Source organism: Lethenteron reissneri, chromosome 20, assembly GCF_015708825.2.
Source record: "Lethenteron reissneri isolate LAM-NWPU_2019-01 chromosome 20, ASM1570882v1, whole genome shotgun sequence".
NCBI classification, from domain to species: Eukaryota; Metazoa; Chordata; class Hyperoartia; order Petromyzontiformes; family Petromyzontidae; genus Lethenteron; species Lethenteron reissneri.
The window spans coordinates 11,225,560-11,249,806 of record NC_083798.1 but is presented as its reverse complement, the minus strand read 5'-3'; the positions used below and the strand labels follow the sequence as shown (position 1 = coordinate 11,249,806).

The window sequence follows — 24,247 nt, the reverse complement described above, 5'->3', positions numbered from 1 at the left end:
CGTTGGTAGAAACATAATAGATCACGACGTTTCGATAGCAACACAAGCCATCGTCCTCAGCAGACGGACTGCTGAGGCAGCAGGAAATGAAGCGAGAGAGCTACTGCCACCTTGCCTCAGCAGTCCGCCTGCTGTATTGTTTCACCCGAGGACGATGGCTTGTGTTGCTATCGAAACGTCGTGATCTATTATTCTTCTACTGAAGTGACTTTACCGAAATAACCAAAGAATGTGGATTCCTGCAGTCACGAAAGCTTCAAATAAAGATACGGTAAATATTTAAAGACCAAATGACACTCTCACCCTCCTCCCAGTTTCAAAACAAACCATATTCACACAATCCACAACAACCCACCGTTTCAGAAAATACATGTACTATAATTCCCATGCCAACAAAACACTCACATTTGCAAGCCTGCATTGGCTACAACACACCATGGGATTAACCAGCGTGTAGGAAATCAATTATAAAAGATCACTTTATGCAGGCATATAAACCATTTTCCAGAGTATCACGTAAAGACAGCTTACTCAGTTAGCTCACAAGTGTATTGTTCAACGAACACCACTGCACGCCGTTACAACACACAGCCGCTGATGCTGTGCACTTTTCTTGGTGTAAACATGTATACGTAGGTTTTCCAACTGATTATACAACTTTTATACGACTTTTATTCAAACTCACCATCTCAAATTTAAATAAAAAGTAGCTTCAACCACGGTAATCAAAAACATACGAAATGTGGTTATTCGACACAGGCAAAGGCATAAACACGACTAGGGTCAGACAACGCATTCCTGGTGCAAACGGCTCGCACCGAGGTGATTGTCTTTGGTATCGTGAGAAGTCCGTGCCCTGTGGCTCACTTTCTTCTTTTGGATTTAGGCAGTGGCGATTCTGAAAGCGAAATATCCTCAACGGAGTTCCTCTTACGCTTTTTTTCCTTCTTTGGGGCTTCTGGGTCAGAGGTCAAAGTTCCATTGGCCTCGTGTCCCGCGTCATTGCTCAGGTAGCGGGATCCGTCGCTCAGCGGCACCGTGCTCCCCTCCTCATCCCTGTCACGCCGCCTCTTCTTCTTTTTCTTCTTCTGGTCTGGGCTAACAGAAGCTTCGGTTTGGCTCGTGCAAGCTTCACTGCCAATCTCCGTGCAGAGTTCACTTTCAGGCTCCTCTTTCACAGGAAGCTTGGTGACGCCGTCACAGATTGGTTCTTCTCCATCACTTTCCCCTTTCCGTTTGGATTTCTTCTTTTTTCTTTCTTTATGACGATGCTCCACCACTTCCTCGACCACCATCGTCTCCTCGACCTTGATCGTCACCCCGACCTCTCGGTCACGTTTTTTTTTCTCTTTCTTCTTCTTCTCGTTCGGCGCAGAGTCTGTGTACTCGACCGGGACTTTCTGAACCTCCTCATGCTCCTGTTTTGCGGCCCCATTCGCTTGCTCAGCATAACTCTCATCGGGAACTCTGCAGAGACAATAACAGGCCAATTACACATGCACCCAACACACACACTTTTTCATTGGCGACATTCGAGCCGAGTCAACGCAGGACCCTCCCAGTATGGGTGGTTTTTCACTCGCTATTTAAAGATATGCCACGCTGGCCTCGCAAGGAATCCAAATACAGAACGGATGAAGGACCAAGAGTAGCCATAGGGCTGGGCTAAGGACGGGTCCAATGCGTACAACGTCAGTCGGCGGACAACTCAAGCATGGCGTCGCCGCATCATCATCATCATCTACGTGGGTCTCGACTCATTCATCGCACGTGGCGTCAGCGTGGCACGGGTTGGGTCTCGCAGTGGAAAAACAACCCGGCGCCTCCCGAGCCGGGCCGGGCCTGCTCAGCACGGCCCCCAACGCGGCTTGGTTGTGCAGGAGAAGAGACGGTGGTATAAGGCGCGGGCGTCGCCAGAGGGAACTACGCGAGGGTCAAACGCGAGGCTGTCCGGCGGCGCTGACCCGAGGCCGATGAGGGAGCCGCGCACGAGCAGGACACCAGCCCAGTCGGAGTCGACGTGCGTCACGGTGAAGCGCACGGTGTCGCCGGGGAACAGCCCCGCCCCCCGCCACGGAACGCCGGGCTCGTCGCGCGGGCAGGCCAGGGACGCGTTAAAGCAACCGTGCACCAGGCAGCCCACGTGTGCGCTGCCCAACTTGTTCACCACGCCCTGGGCAGGCACGCAGGGGTGTGTGGGGAGCACGGACGAGAGATTAGGTGTACAAGACACACGGGACATCGGTGTACAGGGATCACACAGGAGTGTACAGGATACACCATGGTGTACTAACACACACATTCGATATATAGCACACACCCACACATACAGGTGTACAGGAATTGTAAACACGGGGGGGGGGGTGTCTAACCTTGGGATACTGAGGCGTGTATGTTGAACTTCTTTCGCACCATGCGGAGACCACTGTGCTAATCGGAGGCTTGCTACCCGCATGACCCTGTCCCAGTTAAAGAGAACCACGTGGGGTGGAGGAGGCCGAGGCCACAGGCCTTGTGGCCGCATCAGATCGGCCGTGGCTGTCGGACCTCTTGGGGCCGGGAACAGAATTCGCTTGTGGACTTTTCCAGAAGGGACCCAAGAGGTTGATGCTGGAGATTGTGGATGCTGCCATCTCGGTATCAGCTACTGGGTAAAGTACAATTACAGCAACACTGTTGACTGTAATTACAATATGATTTATTACAATTCATTCTGAACGACAATTGCAATTCTAATTGACCCAGGTGGTCTGCTTGGGATACGCTCCCGCACTTGATTTGACCCGGCGTACGCGGATCCCTCGCACACACACACAGATCGTTATGGGGCGCACCTTGAGAATGTCCCCTGGATTGGGACGGAAGACCACAAAGTCCGCTTGGACGTCCATGTGGATGTATCCCTGATCATCGATGAGGTCGCCGAGACCGCTGAGGAGCTTCATGTTGTCGTAGGCGAGAGGAACCCCCTTGAGGCTGGAGGAGCGGAGGTGAGAGTCACAACTCAATATTGGGAATGGGCACGGCACTTTTTACGTGCAAATGCTCACAATAAGAATCTCTGTTTAGACTTGAGAAGGAGGAATCCGATGAGCTACTAAGCTCTTTTTCACAAATTTCCAGTATGGAGCGGCCGTGCAGTGGTTGGCGCTGAGTTCGATACCCGGCCACAGATGTCAGTGACATCTGAACTGGTCCTGTGTGCCAGCCACTCACAAACCAGCATTGGCCAGCGTGGCGAAGCATGGTCACCACTCACTCCTCACTCACCCCTCACTCACCACTCACCCTCACTCACCACTCACCCCTCACTCACCACTCACTCACCCACCACTCTCACTCACCACTCACCCTCACTCACCCCTCACTCACCACCAGGGGCGGTTTCTTCATTAGGGCGATTGGGCGACGCACCACCAATGTCATTCAACCACAGAGTCACGCGAGCCGTCACTGTGCCTCTGGATATAGTCCAATCAGCATCATGTCACGTTTTGTGGAGTACCGCCTCTTTTTGGGCGATTTCACTCCGGCTGAGAATCGCCCCGAGTGGCCCCATAGACTTACATTCAAAGATGTTTTTTTTTTCGAACGGGGGGCGCTGCAATGCATTCTCTATGGCTTCCGGGAGGGCTCGCACTAACGTGCTTACGTCATCATACGTGCTTACGTCATCATACGTAAGCACGTTTCATCCAACAATATAATTTGTCGCCACCTAGTGGAATCTTTAATAAAAGAAACTTGAGTGGATTGTATTAATAGTGAGTATAGAAACAAACAAGATGTATTGTAAGAGTCACTTTCTTTTTCATTAATATTAAATAAGTGAAGTTGCCTTTACATGCTTAAGCTGTTAATTTATCCATTGCATGGGTGGACCTTATCCTTATCAATCATCCAGACATTTGCCCCCCCTGAGAGATTTTGCAGGAGCCGCCACTGCTCACCACTCACTCACCACTCACTCACCCATCACCCTCACTCATTTTGCCCCATCCCTTATTCTCTCCTCACCACTCATTCCCCCTCGCCCTTCATCACCCCCCCTGCTCACCCCTCACTACTCCCCCACCACTCACTCCCTCCTGACCCCGCAGCACTCTTCACCCACTCTTACTTCACCCCTCACTAACCACTCACTCACTACTCACCCCTCACTCACCCCTCACTCACCACTCACCCTCACTCACCACTCACCTCTCACTCACCACTCACCCCTCACTCACCATTCACTCACTACTCACCCCTCACTCACCCCTCACCCACCACTCACCCCTCACTCACCCCTCACTCACCATTCACTCACCCTCACCCTCACTCACCCACCCCTCACAACTCACCCCTCACAACTCACCCCTCACTCCTCACCCACCCCTCACCCTCACTCACCACTCACCCCTCACTCACCCCTCACAATTCACTCACCACTCACCCACCACTCACTTCTCACTCACCATTCACTCACCCACCACCCTCACTCACCCCTCACTCACCCCTCACAACTCACCCCTCACCACTCACTCCTCACTCACCCCTCACCCCTCACACTCACTCACCACTCACTCCTCACCCACCCCTCACACTCACTCCTCACTCACCACTCACCCCTCACCCACCCCTCACACTCACCCCTCACTCACCCCTCACTCACCACTCACCCCTCACTCACCATTCACTCACCCACCACCCTCACTCACCCTCACTCACCACTCACCAGTCACTCACCCATCACAACTCACCCCTCACCACTCACTCCTCACCCACCCCTCACCCTCACTCACCACTCACTCACCCCTCACCCCTCACCCACCCCTCACACTCACCCCCCCCTCACCCCCCGCTCACCTTTCCGAGTAGCGCAGCAGCTCGGCGTCCAGCTGCTCCCCGATGCCGCTGCGCAGTCGGCCCAAGTGGCGGGGGAAGAGCGCGAGGTGCCGCACGCAGCTCTCGCTCACCAGGCTCGACTCGGGGCCCCGGGCGAGCCCCGCGGCGCCCGCGAACCCCGGGGCCCCCGAGAGACGCGACCCTCCCGCGAAAGCCGCGACCCCCGAAGACCGTCGGGGTCCCGAGAAGCGCGGCGACCCGCACGCCGTGGGCCGCGTGGCCGCCATGTGCTGAGGGATCGATTCGAGTGAGCGACCACACGCGTGTCGATTCGATTCCACGCGATTTTGATGTAGCGGTGGTGCACACACAACACGTCAACAACAACAACGACGACGACGCTGTGGCAATGGCCTTTATTCGTGAGCAGAGCTGTTGAGTTTAGATGCGGCCATGATGTTGGTTCACTGCACGACAATGTGGGTGCAGGAATCGATAACACTCGATTCCCTTCCTACCGTTAGAATCGATTCATGAGGGCCACCCTAGGCCCACGCACGCGATTAGAGGCGAAATCGATTCTCGATTCTGACAAGTATCGATTACGCCGCTCTGGAATCGAATGTATCAAAGGTGAAGGCGCAGCCAGGCAATGTCGCTCTCATGCCGCTCGAGGGAGCTCCAGGGCACACGTCTCTCTCGCTCTCTCTCGAGGGTACTTGGGCTACTCTTCCAATCTGTCCGGGCGTCTTCGAAGAGGCGCGAGTACGACTGGAAGTCTGTGAAAAAGGAGCTTCAGGGTCTACATCGGTGGCTCTTAAACGTTCACTTGCAGCCTGGCGCCGCTTCGGTTCTCAGAAAAGGCATCTCGCACCCCCGGGCTCAGAATCACTGCGAGAAATAAACATTCTAAATAAAGATTCTCTTTTCTTAGAAAGAACATGACGTCATCACCCCTCTCATCTCCCAGCGTCTCGTGACGTCATTACCACTCACCTCCCCAGCGTCTCGTGACGTCATCACCCCTCATCTCCCCAGCGTCTCATGACGTCATCACCCTTCTCACCTCCCCAGCGTCTCGTGACGTCATTACCCCTCACCTCACCAGCGTCTCGTGACGTCATTACCCCTCACCTCCCCAGCGTCTCGTGACGTCATTACCCCTCATCTCCCCAGCGTCTCGTGACGTCATCACCTCATCTCCCCAGCGTCTCATGACGTCATCACCCCTCATCGACCCAGCGTCTCGTGACGTCATCACCTCATCTCCCCAGCGTCTCATGACGTCATCACCCCTCATCTCCCCAGCGTCTCGTGACGTCTTCACCCCTCATCTACCCAGCGTCTCGTGACGTCATCACCTAATCTCCCCAGCGTCTCATGACGTCATTACCCCTCTCATCACCCCAGCGTCTCGTGACGTCATTACCCCTAACCTCACCAGCGTCTCGTGACGTCATCACCCTTCTCACCTCCCAGCGTCTCGTGACGTCATAACCCTCCCCAATGTCTCGTGACGTCATAACCCTCTCATGACGCCATCACCGCTATTCGCTCCCACCGCGTCTCGTGACGTCGTTACTCCCCCCCTCACAACCTCGCCCCAATCTCGCGTGACGTCATTTCTCCTCTCCTGAACACCCCAGCGTCTCTGACGTCGTAACACCATTCTCCACTTCACCTCAAAATAGCGTGACGTCATCCCGGCGCGTGACAGACAGACATGCACGCGTGGTGTTGTATAGAGATGTATCACCAGGTAAGATCTCGCTAAGAGTAAAGCCTCTTTGCAAAGGGAGACCTGGGTATAACCAATACGAGCGCAACAGAACGATGTAATTTTAACAAGTCGCCTTTCGCGACCAATATCCACAACACATGTTTTTTTTGGGTTAGATCGTGATCTAAACCAAAAAACCCGTATTAAGAACGATATCATCACTGTGCAATCTCGTCACACGGACCACACACCGCACTCGATCCCAAGAAAAAGGTTATGGAGCATGTTTCACCCTGCAGACGAATGAGCCTTGTTTGAATTCAACCTCTCCGATTAAATTCCTTTGGTAGCTTGTTCGCTCAACGGAGCAGTCAAGCTCAAAGCCACGGGACTGCGCGCACGCACACACCACGTGTGAGAGCTGCCCTCCAGTGGGCGGTGATGGAACTACAGGATACCGATTTAAAATGTCAACACTGCAGGCGACGTTTCAGGCAATAGCCCATCTTCACAGCACACCAGAGTGGTAGTAGAGTGCATTTGGCCTCTCGAACCGGCTCGCAAGAGCATGTGGCATGAGAACACCGCTTTGCCATGTCACCGCCTTGAAGACGAAACCCACCAAACTCCTCGATAAAGACCGCAAAAGCAGACAACCGCGTTGATTTAAAAGATACCCTTTATTTAGTTTTAGTATGTGTACACGTCCAGTCTTTTAACTTCAACATCCTGTACAATCTAGTGTAAAATAAAAAGGCAAAGTGCTATTTGTAATTGTTTTTTCGTATTATTATTTTAAAAACGCCGTGATAATCGTCAGACTCGATTGAGGATGGGGCTGACTGAAGCAATTGGAAAGAACCCTCCCCCCCCCGGAACCACTGTGAGTACAGTCAGGCACATAATGGACACAATTAATGTACAAATACATACACCTATCGGACCTTATTTACAAACGGGGCGTTGAGCGCGTGTGGAAAAGGGAGACTTGTGTGCTGTTCTGTACATGCCAAAAATACTGGAAAGCCATGCCAAACATTTACATTTAGTACACCGTTACAATATTTCACAACACGGCACGGCTCTCAATCTACATCGTGTGCTCTTAAAATCGTTAAAACTCAGAATGCATAATAATAATACGCGACCGCACAATTTAGTGGAAATCGGTGAAAATTAAAACAAAAATATCGCAGTTTATTGTTTTAAGGGGGAACCTCGAGCCAATATTACAGCGCGCTAGAAATGTGTACCTTCCCACAATATAGTACGTTCCAAATATTGCACACGGATGGACTTGTACTGCGGATTGTGCACGAAAGTTCAGTGTTGGGGGAGCAGAGACAGTGAGTGGACCTTCATCACGTGCAGCGTTCACGTGGAGTTGTTGTTACCCAATTACATTGTAAGGTTTACGCTGGCCAACGTTGCTGCACATCTCATCAGTGAAACGGCAGCACGGACAGCATTGGCGGATGCGCGTGGGCTGGAGGAAGTTGGGGTGATGAAAAATAGAGGGTCAAACAGCAAGCTGGACTTTGGATGAAGCATTTGCATAATAAAAATGTAAACAATCTATGCAAAGTAGCACTGCAGGAAAAATGTGCCATGGGGCCCACTGGAGAAAGAAAAATCAGCTCCCAAGCATGCAAATTACACAGAGCGTGCCACCATCACTGTACTCGGTGAGGGACAACAATTATTTTTTTAAATCTCCTTGATCCCATCACTTTACAAATGCTAGGTAGGCCAGAGGAAACACACGCGCAGCCCTTGGCTAATGTAGCATTTACAGCTTTCCAGGTGATAATTATATTCTCATTGTACACTGGTTAAGTGGGCACAATAAATTTGAATCGAACAGATATGAATGTTCCATTGTGCATGATCACGTGTTGCACAAATCCATTTGAGTTGTCGACCCTTCCCGCTGCACCCACAGCTCACGTGCCATGCGTGTTTGGGCAATGATATTTCCAGCTCAATTGACCAATAGCGCTGGAGGGGAGCGGGGCAAGGGGACGTTTGCAATGTGTATAACGGAACGCGGATTATGAAATGTTGGGACTGCAAAAAGAAAAAAATTCTACTCCCATTTGTTGCTTGTATAACAGCTCTAATTCAAAATATAACAATTTCCCTGTAAACATTGTACTACGATAAGTTTTAAATAAAATGTCCTCAACTATTTTCTCACAAAATGCACCATTTGCTCGTCCTGATGTCCCATTACTGGATTTCCAATCCCGAGGTTAGGGTGTGGGTGTTTGTCATTAAAGTTCTATATTGACAGGTAGGCTATGACCCAACGAAATATAATATCCACATCGGTGCCATTCTGCAAGACAGCTTAAATAATTAGTACTGCTGTTCCATTAGATAAACAATCACTTTTGCGTAAATACTACGATTTCATACAACTTCGATTGGTCACCACAACTGCCGAGAGACATACAATTTGTGGATGTGCGCCGGCTTGGGGAAGCAATACATTAGTGGTTAAAACGCTGACCGTGTCATTCGAATTTGAAACAAAAATCATACAGTAGCTTAGTGCCCTCCATTACACGTGTCCGTTGAAGACACGCAGGTGCTCTCTTAAAAGAATCTTCACAGAAGCCTCAGGAGACTGGATACAAGGCCTCGGGGTAGTCGATGCATGGTCAAAGCATTTTCAAGTCTGGACGTCAACCGCCAACAGCCACGAAATTCACAAAAAAATCCAAACGGCTCCAAGGCGGGAGTTCCGATCCGCCACGCTCCACGCGGCGTGACAACTCGCGCGCGAGCGTGCCCACAAGTTGCCGTGGCTTCCCATGCCGGGCCACGGCGCTCGTGCCACGCCGCCGAGCGGCTAAGAGGAGGACTGCGCCAAGGCAGAGCGAGACGGCGCGTCGGCACACAGCAGCAGCGTCCGTGTCACCTCCTGACCGAGACACCCTTGGCACTGCCCGTGGGCGAGCGACCGTGGAATGCTTGTAGGCGCGGCGAGCGAGAGTGCAGGCGGAGGAAGAGCTGGTGCAGCCGATTCTTTGGGTAGAGGCTCTCCAGCAGGCCCTCCAGGCACACGTACAGCAGGCGGCGGTTCAGCTGCCGGTGCTGGAACATCTCAAACACGCGCAGCAGGCCCTTGCGCATGGTCTCAGCGCCCAAGATGTGCTTGAGCTCATCTGCGAGTGAGGAGAATACGTTCAGTAAAATGCGCATGAATTGCGTAGTTTTCCAGCACGCATTTGTTTTTGGAAATATTTCATTAGCGGCATAGGAAGCTGACGGATAGCTGTTAGGAGAAAAAGATGTAACTTTTTGCCTGTTTTATGTCTCCCAAGTTTGAGGCAACGCTTTGATCAATTTGGCCAGTTATAAATATGCCAAGTCCCTTACAGCAACACAACCGTATACAAATGTTTTGCTCATATTGGATTAGCTTTATTAAGGTATTCCCCCGCTGTTACAGAAAGAGGACAGACGGAGAGAGCAAATGTATTAACGCTTTCAACAAACAACATTGAGTAGAGACAGCGGTACTGGCTACCACGTTTTTAGAGCAGACAAATTAACACGTAGAGTTTCAGTGGCACGAGTTCCTTCTGACTGCCAGAGAGAAAACGTCGCTTGTTCGAGGTTTAGACGGCGCCGCGGCCGGTGCGTCACTTCTGGCGCGGTAGCTCGGGTGCCGTCGACGGAGTTACCCGGCATGCTGCTCAACATCTTGGCTTGCGCCGCCACCCTCGTCCTCATGTGGGTGTGCAGGTTCCGTGGCGGTGGCGTTTCGGCCAGTATCCCTCCAGGCCAGAGCGAATCCCTGCAGGGCACAGCCGGCACACGGGCACACTTCACGGTGGCCTGCTAAGAACGGAGAGTGGACTTGGACAGGGCGCGTCGTAAGAATGGATGGCTGGTGGTAACGATGGAGCGCCAGGCAATAGAGTTAACACGCGCGACAGGATGGTCACCATGTAGCCAGATTGTCCGTCTTCTCAATGCCAGTGAGGGCATCAAGGGTTGGCTCACGATTATCATCAGACAATCTATTAACCGCCGGACGAAGCCCCAAGCTGTTTGCCTTCTCTTGCAGTCTTGTGATGCAACTCACTGACCGCCATCGGCCTTGCATTTTAAAGCGCTCTGGAAAGGGCGCGATATAAATCCGAAATAGACTATAATAGAATCTACAACCTACTGGTAATTGAGCTGATAGTATTCCTCCATCTCTACGGTGGGTGTCCTTCTCCAGCGTATTCCATCCTTTTGGCTAGCGCTCAATCATCAGTCTCGACCACCGGCCATCATCCCTTCCCTCGTGACTTCTCCTGGCTTTGGCCAGTTAGTTTTCTTAGCGCTCAATATGACATCTGTAACTTGTGTATGTTCACAAGTCCACATGCGCCCCCCATCTCCATCTTTCGGTGTCATTCCACGATGTCGAGGTTTATAAACCATACTTCGCAGCAAGGAATACACAGCATGTTGAGCAGAGTCATCCAATATGGATTACCTGCAGCCCCAGGGAGCCATGTGGCTTAGAAGCCCCTCCAATAACTTCACAAACGTCTATGAATAGGAAATAAATGGTTTGGCTCGTTCCAGCTTTCACCAATTTTAGACAGATCATTTACATATATATACAGCACCTTGCGGCTACTTAGGCTGTTGGTCAAAAACACAACAGCACAATCTAATAACACACAATAGTATGCAAAAACACACGTGGTCGTCCGTGAGAGGTGATATCGCTCTTACCGAAATCGCTTGACATATTCTGCCACCTGCTCCGGTGATGTCATCAAGTCGACATGGTCAACAATTTTCCTGAAAAGAAATATCAATATTCATATTCACCCCACTATCTACACAACTGAAAAATGCGAGTGCAAACATAAGATTTGTTTTACATTGTACAGGTTAAATGCACCAATTATACTCTTTGGTTTTTACGGTAAAGTCACGTAGGTAAAAAAATTAAAATAAATTAAATCACGACGTTTCGGGCGCAACACAAGGACGCTTGTGTTGCGCCCGAAACGTCGTGATTTCATTTTTTTTTACAGACTGCTTCGTGACATAATGTACGTCTGTACGTATGCATGTGTGTATGTACAACACCAGTGACGATTATCTGAACTGGTCCTGGGCATCCCCTAGGTCGACTCAGCCTCAAATGAGTACCTGGTGCGGTGTTTAAACTTAGCCATGAGGGAGACAAAGGCATCCAGGCGTGGTGTTGGCCACCCACCCCCTGGTGTGCTGTGCTAACGGCACTTGCCCCATCAGTCTGTTACAGGCTATATGGGGGATCTTTGTCTACGTATGTGTGTATGTATTCACGTGTCCTCAAGGTGCACCTGGCCTGGCACAGGCGCCATGGTGACGTCACTTAGTGGTGGATGGCGGATATTGGTATTGGTGTATGCATGTATTCACATGCATTGTGGCTCTTGAAATATTGAGTTTTGTACCGAATTTGAAAAAAAAGTCAAACAAATTCCTGCCGACCCCTGGCCCAGGCTTATCGACGTGCATGTCAGCCCGTGGACTTGCACCCGCACTTTCACGAGCTGCATCACGAATGCCAAGCTGCGTGGTTGTAAAACAATATTTACGGAAGTTTTTCCAAAGTGGCAACTGTGGACAGAGAAAGTGTTTCACTTGCTTAATTCTATATTATGTAACGCACAATAAGTTAAGTATCTTTAAAAATAGATATATCAGGATGATAAATAAAACGTCAACCTTGTTGTTGTAATGGCTCTTGCTAACTCTTTCCCTTGTAAAGAACTTGAAAACAGCAATTAATGTATCACTTTATAGGTTTTGTTATCTCTATTTTTCGACTGCTCAGCGCCCTTCGAATGGCTTACCACATCACATTGTCGTCACTGTTATCGTCATTATTACATCCTGAATTATAAAATACTTTTGCATATCAATGTAATTCTGTGTTGCACCGTGGCTTTTAGGCATGTAACAATAAATGCATGCATTACTGTTCATAATTCATTGGCTCATGTGTGATTAAAGTTGAATTCGAATTTGTATAAATTATATGCAAATGGTATACTCATGTTACATTGAAGATGATGGAGCAGACAAACCTATACACATGAGACAGACTAGGCAAGAAACGATACAAATGGGACAGTAACCACAAAAGAGAGGGCTGGATATTCTTGAATCTGCACGTTTTAAAGCAGGGGTGGGGAACGTCCGGCCTGCGGGCCGTACAAGGCCCACGGAATCATTTGGTGTGGCCCTGCCAAGGCAACTGCAGGCGGGACTCGAAATTCAATAAATCTAGGAGCAAACCTGGAAAAGCAGTTGCGAGTAGCAGCAACATCATCAATACCAGCTAGCATCACACGCCTCGCCAAAGAGAAGCAGTTCCAGCCATCACATTAGGGGGCGAGTTAATTAAATGTTTGACCAAATATAACAGGCAAATTTTTAAGTTGATAATTTTGTATGGCCTGCGAATAATGTTATAAATATCCAAATCGCTCTTGGCAGAAAAAAGGTTCCCCACCCCTGTTTTAAAGCCATGCAGCAGGATCACCTCCGCCACACTTGCTATGAATGCCGAAACTAAGCTCTGGTTGTGTACTCTACGGTTTAAATACAAGCACCTGTGACAGGATTTGTCGACGCAATTTTTTTATTTGTATGCAAGCACTGTTTATTCTTAATCATGTGTGCAGTTAGTTTTGGCGGTGGATTTTGTGTTAACGATTGTTGCTTTTGCTCTTCTCAGTTTGCAGATTCCCTTCCTACATTGTCCTGTAACTGCCGCCACTACCGACGATTTTGGGCTGTGGCTGTCCTTGTAACAGATCTGCGAAGCTCAATGTGGCTTTACCAGCTGAGATAATGAAACCGATTCATATCAAAGCATCGAACCGCTGTCGGGGTGAATGATTAGCGTGCCACGTCATTATACCTGTTAATCATGTCTCCGAACGTGGCGCGTATAAACTGCTGGAGTAAGTTCTTAATGTTTCGTCTCAGCCACTGGTTCCGATCCTTCAGGTCAAACACCTCGTCCATGAGCAGCAGCATGATCCGCAGAGGCAGGTTGTCGTCAGCCTGGGACAGAAGGGAGACGGGGGGGGGACGATCAGAGAAGGATCGCACAATCGGGGGGGGTCTGGCAAGGGTCCCGTGATGGGGAGATGGGGGGGTACGGAGTGGGGGACAGAGGGAGGGGGACAGGAGGGGGGGGACGGAGGGGGACGGAGGGGGGGGGGACCACGACTCACGTTCTCGTCGAGCTGCGCCGACACGCGGCAGTCGTCGAGCACAGTGGGTCGCGTGTTGCGCGGCAGCAGAGTGGGCACCTGCGGCGCCAGCACACGCCGTAGACTTCACGTTAACACCGGCGCGGAGAGACACCCGGCTAACCACGTGCCCATTCCATTCAGTGCAATTAAAATTACCACCGTGGTGGGATGCCAAGAACATTGCGTATATGCAGACATTCGATTTCATTAAAACACAGACCCTGCAGCATTCATCTCGATACATACGCTGCCATTCCATTCTATCAAAGTACTTTCTTAGTATTCATTCCATTGTTTGGTTTGTTCTATCAATTGTAACCCAACAAGATAGTAATTGTACGTGCTTGGGATTTTACACACACACGCAAACAAATGGTATGGGTTTTATTAAGAACTCAAACGCATCGTCCAGCAAATCAAATTCACAACAATGAATTAAGATATTTATCAATTGGTTTTAGTCATTTGACAAAATTATGTTTTGCAAGAAAGTTATGTCCTGCTGCTGTTTAAAATAATATAGCCACGATTATGCCTTGTTTGGGTTGCTGGCCGAAAACAATGTTGCGTGCCTATGGAACCCATCTAGCTGGTACCAAAATGATGCTTCTTTGCATGTTTTACCACACGCATATGTGGTTAATGCAGACTTGATGCCTTGCAATGGGAGTCTCTGGCGTTTGAACATCTTCACACCTCCTGTATTATTGCCAGAAAGGGGTAAAGCCTATTCTATTCCATCACAATGCTGCGTGCATTATACACGCAGTATGGTGACGTCACTTGGCGTGCACGGCACGATGTAAGGAGTGATGCCATGGTCGCAGTCACACTTGTTGGTTTTGAGATGTCACCTTTTGCATGTATTATGACTCTTAAAGAAGGTATTCTTCTTTCCACAATATGACTGAGGTCAGCAAACTTAGCAACGTCACTGCCCGCTTTGATCGTACGCCGGCAGAGTTTCAGATATTCACCAGGAGGCTACCTCCTGAAGCCGTCCGATAGCTCGCCCACCAACCTCGACACGGACGTTGCCGATCGACTGCCTGCCGTAGGAAAGAATAACAAGCGAGGTACGTGCATGCTCAAGGAAACGTGGCCCCTTTTGGTCTTGGCACGACACCCGATAATCGAGATAAGCGGGTGTCCAGGGTTCCTGGCGGTGACCTTTGCACTGGGCTCGCCACGCACCTTGCTGCTGAAAATCTTGAACTCGTTGTTCAGCTTGTCCGACATGCGGCCCATGTTGTCGGAGACGCGCGTCATGCCCTCGACGAAGTTGTCGGGGAAGGCGCGCACCGCGTTGGACACGTTGCGCACCGAATTGCGCAGCGGGTTGACCAGGGTGTCCATCTGCGGCGGTGCCGGAATGCACGCGTGCATGCCGTGGTCAGTCCCTACCCCCCTGCTGCATTCCAGCTCCCCTCGATGGCAGTGGAAAAGCTCGGGAGGAAAACCCATTTAACCGTGGCACGCTTACAATACAGTGTGGATTCATATCGCGTCCGATACAATATATGGTGTGGATTCATATAGCGTCTACGTGTGACAGCATCTCAAGACGCAGCGCAGAAACGATAGGAATAATTGTTTTTAAATAGAGAATGAAGGCATCAGTCAGGCAGAGAAAAGTAAAAATGCTTTAGTGTGAACTTGAACAGGGGGGGAGGTGCAACAGCATGGATGGCTGGGAGATGCAAGTTCCAAATCATAGGGACAGCAGAAAATGAGCAATCTCCTACTGAGCAAAGGATGACCAGAGAGGGTAGAGGTAGGTGAGTGCGTAGAGGGGAGTAGCGTGAGATTACAGCGGAGGGAGAGCTAGGCAGGTGTGACTCCATTGAGTATTGTGAACATGGTGAGTGCGATCTTGAAAATGACCTGGGATTGGAATGGAAAGCAGTGGGGTGACCCGGGGTATTGGGGCAATGCAAGAATGCTGACAGGAGCATTTGGGATCAACTGCATTAGCAGCAAAAGCGGTTCTATGATGCGACGTTTGCATCGGAATACTCTGAACACAGATGTTTGTTGACGTGAAAGTGCGCGAGAAGACAAGACACGTGGCTTACTAAACTACGCTAAACGGTTTTTACTTTATCAGGTAAGGCCCACCGAGGTATTCAACTCTTTTTCAGAAGCGACCTGGCCACAAATGATAGGTCAACCAAGTGGCTTATCGCGGGGAAATATATATCAGCAGCAAAATACTCTCACAACGCAATGGAGAGGAGCTAGCATGGACTCGGGCACTTTAGCCGCATTGGAATGTGATATTTAGAAAAGTCTTAAAAAATTGGGATAGACATTGCATGTATTGACGTTTAATCGGCGTATCACGTGACGTTTAAGAGCACCTGGCTCCATGTAGAAAAGACACGAAGATATCAAACATAGCCACGGCAACCCGTCTGATAATTGCATGCCACAAACGCCACACGCCTTCTGTCCCGGTGCACGGCTGCTGCGGTGCGCACAAGTCCGTGCGACGAACCTTCCTCGCGAAGTCGCCCTTGCCCCTGTTGTAGGGCTTGTTCTCCAGGAAGACGAACACGATCGTGGACAGGCCTGGGTGCGCCTTGATCACTTCCGCGTTCAGAATCTCCTGCAAGGTCGCATTTACTCATCAGCGGAGCAATCTCCCAGTCGATAACCACACCACCCCCCCCCCCCGCCTCCCCTAATGATCGATGTGGCGTGGGGAGGCCTTCATCCAGCAGTAGATTGAGAATAGCTGTACATTATTTATTTATTATTTCACACGACTCCACCGGAGAAATCTCATGCAGCCGCGCTCATGTGAATGGCACACGACTGCCGTGGCTCACGGCACCCGTCTGTTAGTCACGATACTAACCACTGTTATCACCATCATCATCATCAGCCATAATCAATCCACTTCTGGATGAAAGTCTCCTCCCCAAGCCGTTGCAATCACTCCCGCACCACTAATTATCACGGTTGGCTGCGTACGGTGCGAAATAAGTTCAACGTGCAAATGCGCATAAGCTGATTTAATCAATGAGCTAATACGAATGCCAAATAATAATATAAAAAAGCCTCGCTAAGTCTCAGAATTCTATTTTCATAAAACATTTATTATTTCACATCCTCCCTCATATTATACATCGTGATGTTCGGGGCGATATTACCAGGGGGCATTGACGGTTTCAGGCACACTGGACTGATCAGGGTGCGGTGTGTGGGGGGGAAGGAAGGGATTTTCTTTGGGGGAGGTGGGGGGGTTGGCCGGTCATTGCCGTTCTGGGCTCAGGTATTTAAGACTCGTTGAAGGTTTAGGAAGGACCCCATGTTCATGCGTATTCTTCTTCCTTGTCTCTGAGCTTATCGCTCAGATGTAGTCTCAGAATTGTTATGCGGCAAGGTTTTCCACTGGGATGTTTGGCAATCCCATTAATGAGTGTTGGGCTGCATGTGGAAGGAAACTGAAAAACCTGGATCAACCCACCAGGCAATGGGTAAGCATCTCCTGGCCACCTCGCAGCGACATGCCTACAGCACCTGGGAAACACTGGCGGTCGACCATCTTCATGTGGTAACCAGGCTCCAACCTGCTTCACTTCGCAGATCTGATGTAATCGGGCGCAATTAGGTTCATTCGGTGGGAGGCTGAAGCCATTCACTCACCTGCAAGTACTTATTGAGCTCTTTTTTCCTCCGCTCCAGGAATTCTTTCTCCATGTTCTTAAAGGTCTTCTTGCCGGGCATCTTCAGCGAATTGGCCAGGTTCTCAAACTGATCAACCACAAAACAGGGACAAATAAAGAGACCAACAGAGTAACGTGCATTCATAATGAGCTGCATGTTGGGAACATGTGACCATGCAATTGTAAAGTAAAATATTGAATTTTGATTTAAAGCTTTCGTGACACGTAGGGATTCATATTATTGGTTCTTTCGTAAAGTCACGTAGAAGGGAAACAATAAAAGAATGTTTTATATTTTTATAATTTTATTGTTTCCCTCCTACATGACTGTACCGAAAGAACCAAGAATATAAAATATTTAACACGAATTTGAGTTACCTGGCATCTCTGTCAACTAAATACACAACCTTGTCAAGTTGTTGACTTAATTGGAGCCAAGATACTGTCCTTTGGCAGCCACTGGATGGCTCACGAGAAGTAAACAAATTATTTGGCGATACTGCGTTAAAACTGGTGCACGAGTACAAACAACAAACCAACAAAATACATTAGTCACTAACACTGCCTTAAATAAGAAGACTATAATATGCGACGCTTAAGGCAATGGCCGTTCTTTACAGCACCCAGAGAGGGCCAGAAACGTCGCCTATTATATACATTTTATATTCAAGGCGGTGGTAATGAGAAAATGCGTTTGCCAATATAAGGCAGGATTGAAAGCGTCAATGCGCGTGCACGACGCGCGTTTGTGGGGGCGGGGGGGGGGGGCCACGGGGGGCGCGCGGGAGCCCCTCACCTGTTCGGTGATGCGCATGTGCAGGTCGTTAAAGTCGCTGTAGCGCCGGAACGTGTCCCAGCTGTCCTGGCTGCCGTCGTGGGTGGCGGCGCATCACAGTGATGGCGTACAGCGTGTAGGACTTGCCGTGTTCATTGCCGACCCCTGCCACCGGGGCAAGCGGACGCTTTGTGAGGCTCGGCCACAAGACACCAACGACCACCGGCGCTCTGCAGGCGCCAAAACTTTTTGCTTCGACCGTGTTTGCCTGGCAACTGAGCCGACGTGCGGAGGGTGGCATTTACCGGTTTCGGTGATCTGTGCTTGGAGCTGCCCGGGCTCTTCTGGGCTGGGCGTCTGGGCTGTCAGAGACAGGTCATCTAGGGACTGGCACACAAGGCCCAGCAGGCAAAGGATGTGACTTGGAAACAAATGTTTGTTATTAATATTATTGTAAAACTTTAATCCCAGCAAATGTATGTATGTAGAACGTCCGTCGCACCGTATGCAGCCACCCATGCGAAATCTGAGGTGCGGGGGAAGGACAACAAGCTAAGCACACAAAAAAAATGAGCTTACTATAAAAAAAAAACTCACTCCTAATCCTTTACTAGGCTACAGTTGCGCAATCGCACACGTATTGTGACATTGTCTTCTCTTACCACATTCAAGCTGCTCGCCGGAGGACCCATTGTAGGATTCTGTCAAACAAAAGACGTTCACGTAAATGTATCATTCACCATAACCCCCTGGGGATACAGACTTTACGGTGCTACAAGAGTGCTGCTAAATGCGCAAGTGAATTGTTTTAAACCACGCGGGTGATGAACGTGCACGTCCGGTTGTTATAGGCCGTGGAGGGCGGCGAATGGCAGCACAGCAAAACCCGTCATTGTACTGGGCATCAACTCTCCCACTTCTACGCTCCCCTCCCCACCATCTTCACCAACTCCCATTGACGAGCGGCTGTTAAGTACGGTCAGACAACCGGCACGGCTCGCATTGGCGTGGGGAGCCCGAACCCAACAGGGCATTGACAAAAGGGCTGTGCGTGCGCGCCACTGGTGACGCTCGAGAGGCAACCGATGCAGGGTGAAGATAATGGACTTCGGACAAGCGAGAGCAACAAACGCAGAGCTCGACTAAAGTTCAAAACTCAAACCGCGACCTCCATCGCGTGGGGCCGCATCAATGGGAATCTCCCTGCGGGTCGTCACCGGAAGCGGCCGTGTGCCGTGCGCAGCTAGCGAGCTCTGTTATCCGAATCGTTCCCCTCTCGGAAGCTCTGTTACCCGAATCGTCCCCCATCCCAGAAGCTCCGTTATCCGAATCGTTCCCTCCGGGAAGCTCCGTTACCCACAATCATCCCCATCCCAGAAGCTCCGTTACCCGAATCATCCCCCTCCCGGATGCTCGGCTCCTGAGCATGTCCAGCTCGGCCAGCGCTTTGACGTAAAACGAGCTTTGCTTGAAGCCCGGTAGTAGCGGTCATCTCGAAGCATGGTATCGTACACCTTCACACACGCACACACACACACATACACAGAAAACGGACAAAGATCCCCCAATGGAGCCTTTAACGGAGTGTTGCGGAAAGTGCCGTCAGTGAGCACGTATTAAGGTTGGCACGGCGCACGATGGGGTAGTTTTGCCAGCACCGTGCCTGGCCACCTTGCCTTCACAGTTCTGATGTAAGCACATTGTACCGGGTACCCATTTAAGGCTGAGCTGACATCGGGGAGGTCCCCAAGACCAGTTCAGAATATCACTTGCCATTGAGATGTTAGCTGTAACCAGGTCAAGAGGTCCACAAAGCAGTGCACTGACCACTGAACCACAGCTCTCCACACACATACAAACACACATACGTACACAGGCACGCACACAAAACTCAAGTGCGTAAAGTCGCCATTTCACCAAGAAGTGGTGGTGATGTCACCACGGTGTTTGTGCCAGCCCAGTTTCATACAAACACACTGTGCAAACATACAACCCGCATCTGTCACCAAGTGGTGGTGACGACATCACGTCACTTGCGCCACGCTAGGTCCACACTCACACACACACATCCAGTGAGTACTTTAATAATTATACACAATATTAAAATAATGACACATATACACACACTGCAAATCTAACTGTGTGTACAGTTTACGTAAAGTTATTTTTGCCCATGTTTAAATCTTGTCAGATCTCAGAAGATAATCTTGGATTGGTGACCAACATGCGTACACTACAATTAGGGTTCTTAGTCGCGCCATGTTAAATAAACACCGCAATTATTGCCCCATAAAAAAAGCAAAACGATGACAACAGACCCAAAAACAAAGTACGACTGGCGGACCAACCTTCCTCTGGATGTCATCGAAGAGGGCCGGGAACAAGTTGGGAGGAAGATCTTCCCTGTGCAGCTTCTCGCGTAAGTTGGCCAGCATCAAGTCTTCCACGCGGACGCGAGGGGACGCCTGCATGCAGCGCAGGGCATCACGTGCCACACACACAAACATCATTAACGGCCGATGTCAATACAGGTGAATAGATGACAAAATGCAAACATTTGGGTTAAATTTGAAGCGAGTTCTCATAGATTACAGATTAAACGTCTAATCCTGTAATCACTGCTAAATTTCAATTACCAGACCGTGGCCCATGCTCGCGCTAAGCCGGCTGGTTTTAAGCTGCAAGTGGCTCCTCTATTGGTGTTGGCGCAAGCGGCCCAGGTGCGCGTGCGGAGGTGGACTGGAGCGTGGGCAGTAGGGCTGGGCCGCACTAGCCGAGGTCTTTTTCAACGACCCCCAACCCTGTCCAGCCACTCGGCCGATTCCAGGACCACAGCGGTCAGCGTCGGCTTGGGTTTTTGGCACGGCGAGGCCTACCAATCAAGGTGAACCCTGTGCCTCGTCCAGTTTGCCTACGGAGTTGACTATATCCAACCCGGCTGAAGGTACGTGGGACAATGAGAAAGACTTCCTGTGTAGCCAACGTAGACTGGTAGGGGAAGTGCTGTTAGCAAAGAAACATTGAATGCGAGTGCAACAAAGGAGTGAGTGGTGTGGCCAGAACCATGCTCAGTCACTTGTCTCCCCAGTGCTGATGTTTACACATCGCACCAGGTACTCATTTAAGGCCAAGTCGACAAAGGTATGACTCGTCACTGATGTTCCCGTGGGACACGCACACACACACACATGGCACGCTAGTGCTGGGCAACAGTCGCCACCATACGACTCGACAGTTGTTCTGTACAAACGAGCTGCGCGCCAGCATCGACGCCGCCCGGTCGCTCGCGCGCCGGCCACCTTCTCGCCGAGGTACTGCTCGTAGACTCCGATGGCGGCGTTGCGCAGCATGACGACGAGGTTGTGCGTGGGCGGCGCGTGGCGCGGGGCGCCGACGCGTTCCCGCGTGTGCAGCGCGTCCAGCTGCTGCTCGGCCGTCACGCGGTAGCCCTCCACGATGAGCCAGAAAAACAGCAGCGCCTGCGCCGCCATGCTCTGCATGTAATCTGAGGAGGCATACGGTGCACGTGCGCCCGCCCAGGCATCACAACTTTGCAACGTCGCACCCCCATCCCCCCCGCCGCCCCAGCCCTGTCGTCCGCACCCAGCACCGCGAGAGCCACTCACAATGACAGCTGCTGCTGCTGCTACAAATGACAGAGGCCCAATGTTCATTCCACGTCATTTAAAAAAAAAACCTGTTTCAGAATTCCCTTTTAACAGTCCCTTCGTCACTTGTTGGTCATGGGAGTAACTTGATCTAATCGAGCATACTGCACCACGCTGACCGGTGTACGTTGGTGATGGGGGGAGTTCAAGGGACGGCACAGACATCACTCCTAGTGCACAATCCACCGCACGAACGTTATCCAGGCCTTCTCTCAAACGCAGGAGTATTGTAGCCTGTACGTCTACTGCAGATGGACATGTCCTTCGTCCATAAATTGTTATTTACTTTATCTGGACTGGTCTTAGAATTAAACCCTGCTACGCCTGGTATGCAGGAGGTTGTCGGGTCGATCCTGACCCTGACGCCTGCTGGATATTTGGAGTCAGCATGTTCTCCCTGTGATAACGTGGACTTTTCTCCAGGCACTCCGGTTTTTCCCTCCACATTTAGGAACATGCGTTTAGAGTATTTGGTGTCTATAAATGTCCATACGATAAGCCACTTCGTTGAGCTATTATTTTTAGTGGGCCTTACGTGGAATTTTTTTTTTTAGTGTCGTAGTTTGGTTACTCCTTACAACTTAGTCAATGATTAGCACTCCCAAACCATCTCTGGCAGCCCTCGTACAAGAGCACGTGCGATTTTGGTGAATTAAACAATGCTTTTGGTTTTTCTTTAAACATGATTAATATTCTGCGAGGAGAGAAATTATTATAAGTCGTGCTTTAGCTGGTCAAGACAACCTCAGCAGATATACTTGATGTACCTCCGTGGAATCTCGTCATTCGTATTCATACTATGAGATCATAAAGCTTTGTGTTTGGGTAACCATCCAGTGATTTGAAGATAATCTTATTTTCTACGTGCAAACAATATTACTGGTGGTGGAACTATTCATGCACCCCACCTCCCTCCATCGTTTGCTGAAATGTCACGGATGAGGATCTGATTCAAATAAACACCGATTCCGCTTTAACAACGTGGTGAATGTAGCGCCTCTAGTGACTGCAGGGGTCACCATGAACTACATGACAAGACATGCAGGCCACAGTCGTGCGTTTGTGGCCATGCAACTCCAAACTATGGACCACAAAGTAAACCACTGTAGAACACGAAGACTTTCTTGACCACCAAAAGAAAAGCTTTATTTTGGATAAACCACCAAAGTCTGTGCTCCTGGCTAACAGACCTCGACAATGGCATCTATCTCCCGAACAAGTTGCTGCCATACGAAAGACTAGAACACAACACACACGAATATAAATACATTCGTACACAAAAAAGTCACGTATCATTGCAAGCATGCATTTTTGGCAGGACTAATTGTTTTCTTTGATGTCGAATGCTACGAAGTGGTTTCATCGCCAATGACGTTGTTGCTATTAGCAGGAGGAACCGCCTCTGCTTTGTGCCACCATTCGATCTGAAATTCACACGGGCTGCCACCCACGAACCGGTTCGTCAGTAAAAACTCCCCAACGTTAGCGCGGGGCTCCAATTCAGCCGCGTCTGTCTCAGTCAGTGGCAGGGAAAATATCCCCGCACCGACACACCACATCCGGTATAACTCCTGTTATGGCTCTGGCTGCTAGTCACGTGCCAACTCTCAATCTACCAGCGACCCGGGAAATATTCGGTGAGAAATTAAGCCCGAACGGTGCCAATTTGGAAATGTCGGTGTAAGTATGCATGCTGAATTTATTTTGCGCCGTACGTAGCCAAAGTGCTCATTGGAGGTGTGCGGTGCGGGCGCAGTGTGGGCAGGGCCATGTTGACGTCCGTATCAAATATCGGGGGGCCAGACATGCGTGGCGCTGATGAAGCACGAGTCGCGATCGCACAGCGCAGGCGGGAGCACACGTCTGCGCACGGCGCTGCAGAGATGTACGGCGTAGGGCCCGGTCTCCCTAAAACCTCTATCTCCCGTGTGACACTGCAGCGTCGCCATCGGTGTGGAAAATCACCGTGACAGTGTCCGCTCAGGCAAGGTCACGTCCGCCGGCTTGACGCCTATCTCACGAAGTACAGCCCGTGCGAGATTGCACGGCGCTCACCGCCACGCTCTCTCCCTCCACTGCCCAATAGTCGTGCATCTCCTCCATAGTCTGGAACTCCCTTCCCCCCCAGCCATCTGTGCTGTGCAGGTCTCAAGAATCCTCTTTTGTCCTCCACTATGACCGAAGCATCTCTCAACACATTAAAATACGTCCAAGTTTTCGGTACAGCTCCTGAAGTGTGCTCGCAATCGGACGCCGCTAAATAAACCCAAATTGTTTCTACTGCACTGAACACACGAGGGCTTGAGCGCGAC

General features: G+C 50.3%; 2 protein-coding genes and 1 pseudogene across 2 annotated transcripts in view; 1 reads left to right on the top strand and 2 right to left on the bottom strand.

Moving 5' to 3' along the window:
- Window positions 1-231: 231 nt before the first annotated feature.
- LOC133344488 (DNA-directed RNA polymerase I subunit RPA43-like) lies at window positions 232-5,147 on the bottom strand. The gene is made up of 4 exons (XM_061554461.1): window positions 4,849-5,147; window positions 2,835-2,976; window positions 1,965-2,173; window positions 232-1,467 (listed from the first exon to the last, which is right to left on the bottom strand). Exons 1-4 carry the CDS (start codon window positions 5,112-5,114, stop codon window positions 864-866), a joined length of 1,221 nt encoding a protein of 406 aa, XP_061410445.1. The 5' UTR covers window positions 5,115-5,147; the 3' UTR covers window positions 232-863.
- Window positions 5,148-7,208: 2,061 nt separating this feature from the next.
- LOC133344520 (sorting nexin-13-like) lies at window positions 7,209-22,853 on the bottom strand (annotated as a pseudogene).
- A 900-nt stretch (window positions 22,854-23,753) lies between these two features.
- LOC133344519 (polypeptide N-acetylgalactosaminyltransferase 13-like) overlaps window positions 23,754-24,247 on the top strand; it is an 11,526-nt gene continuing 11,032 nt past the window's right edge. The window contains exon 1 of the mRNA XM_061554495.1: window positions 23,754-23,820. Within this exon, the coding sequence (XP_061410479.1) occupies window positions 23,754-23,820 (67 nt within the window). The remainder of the gene's footprint in view (window positions 23,821-24,247) is intronic.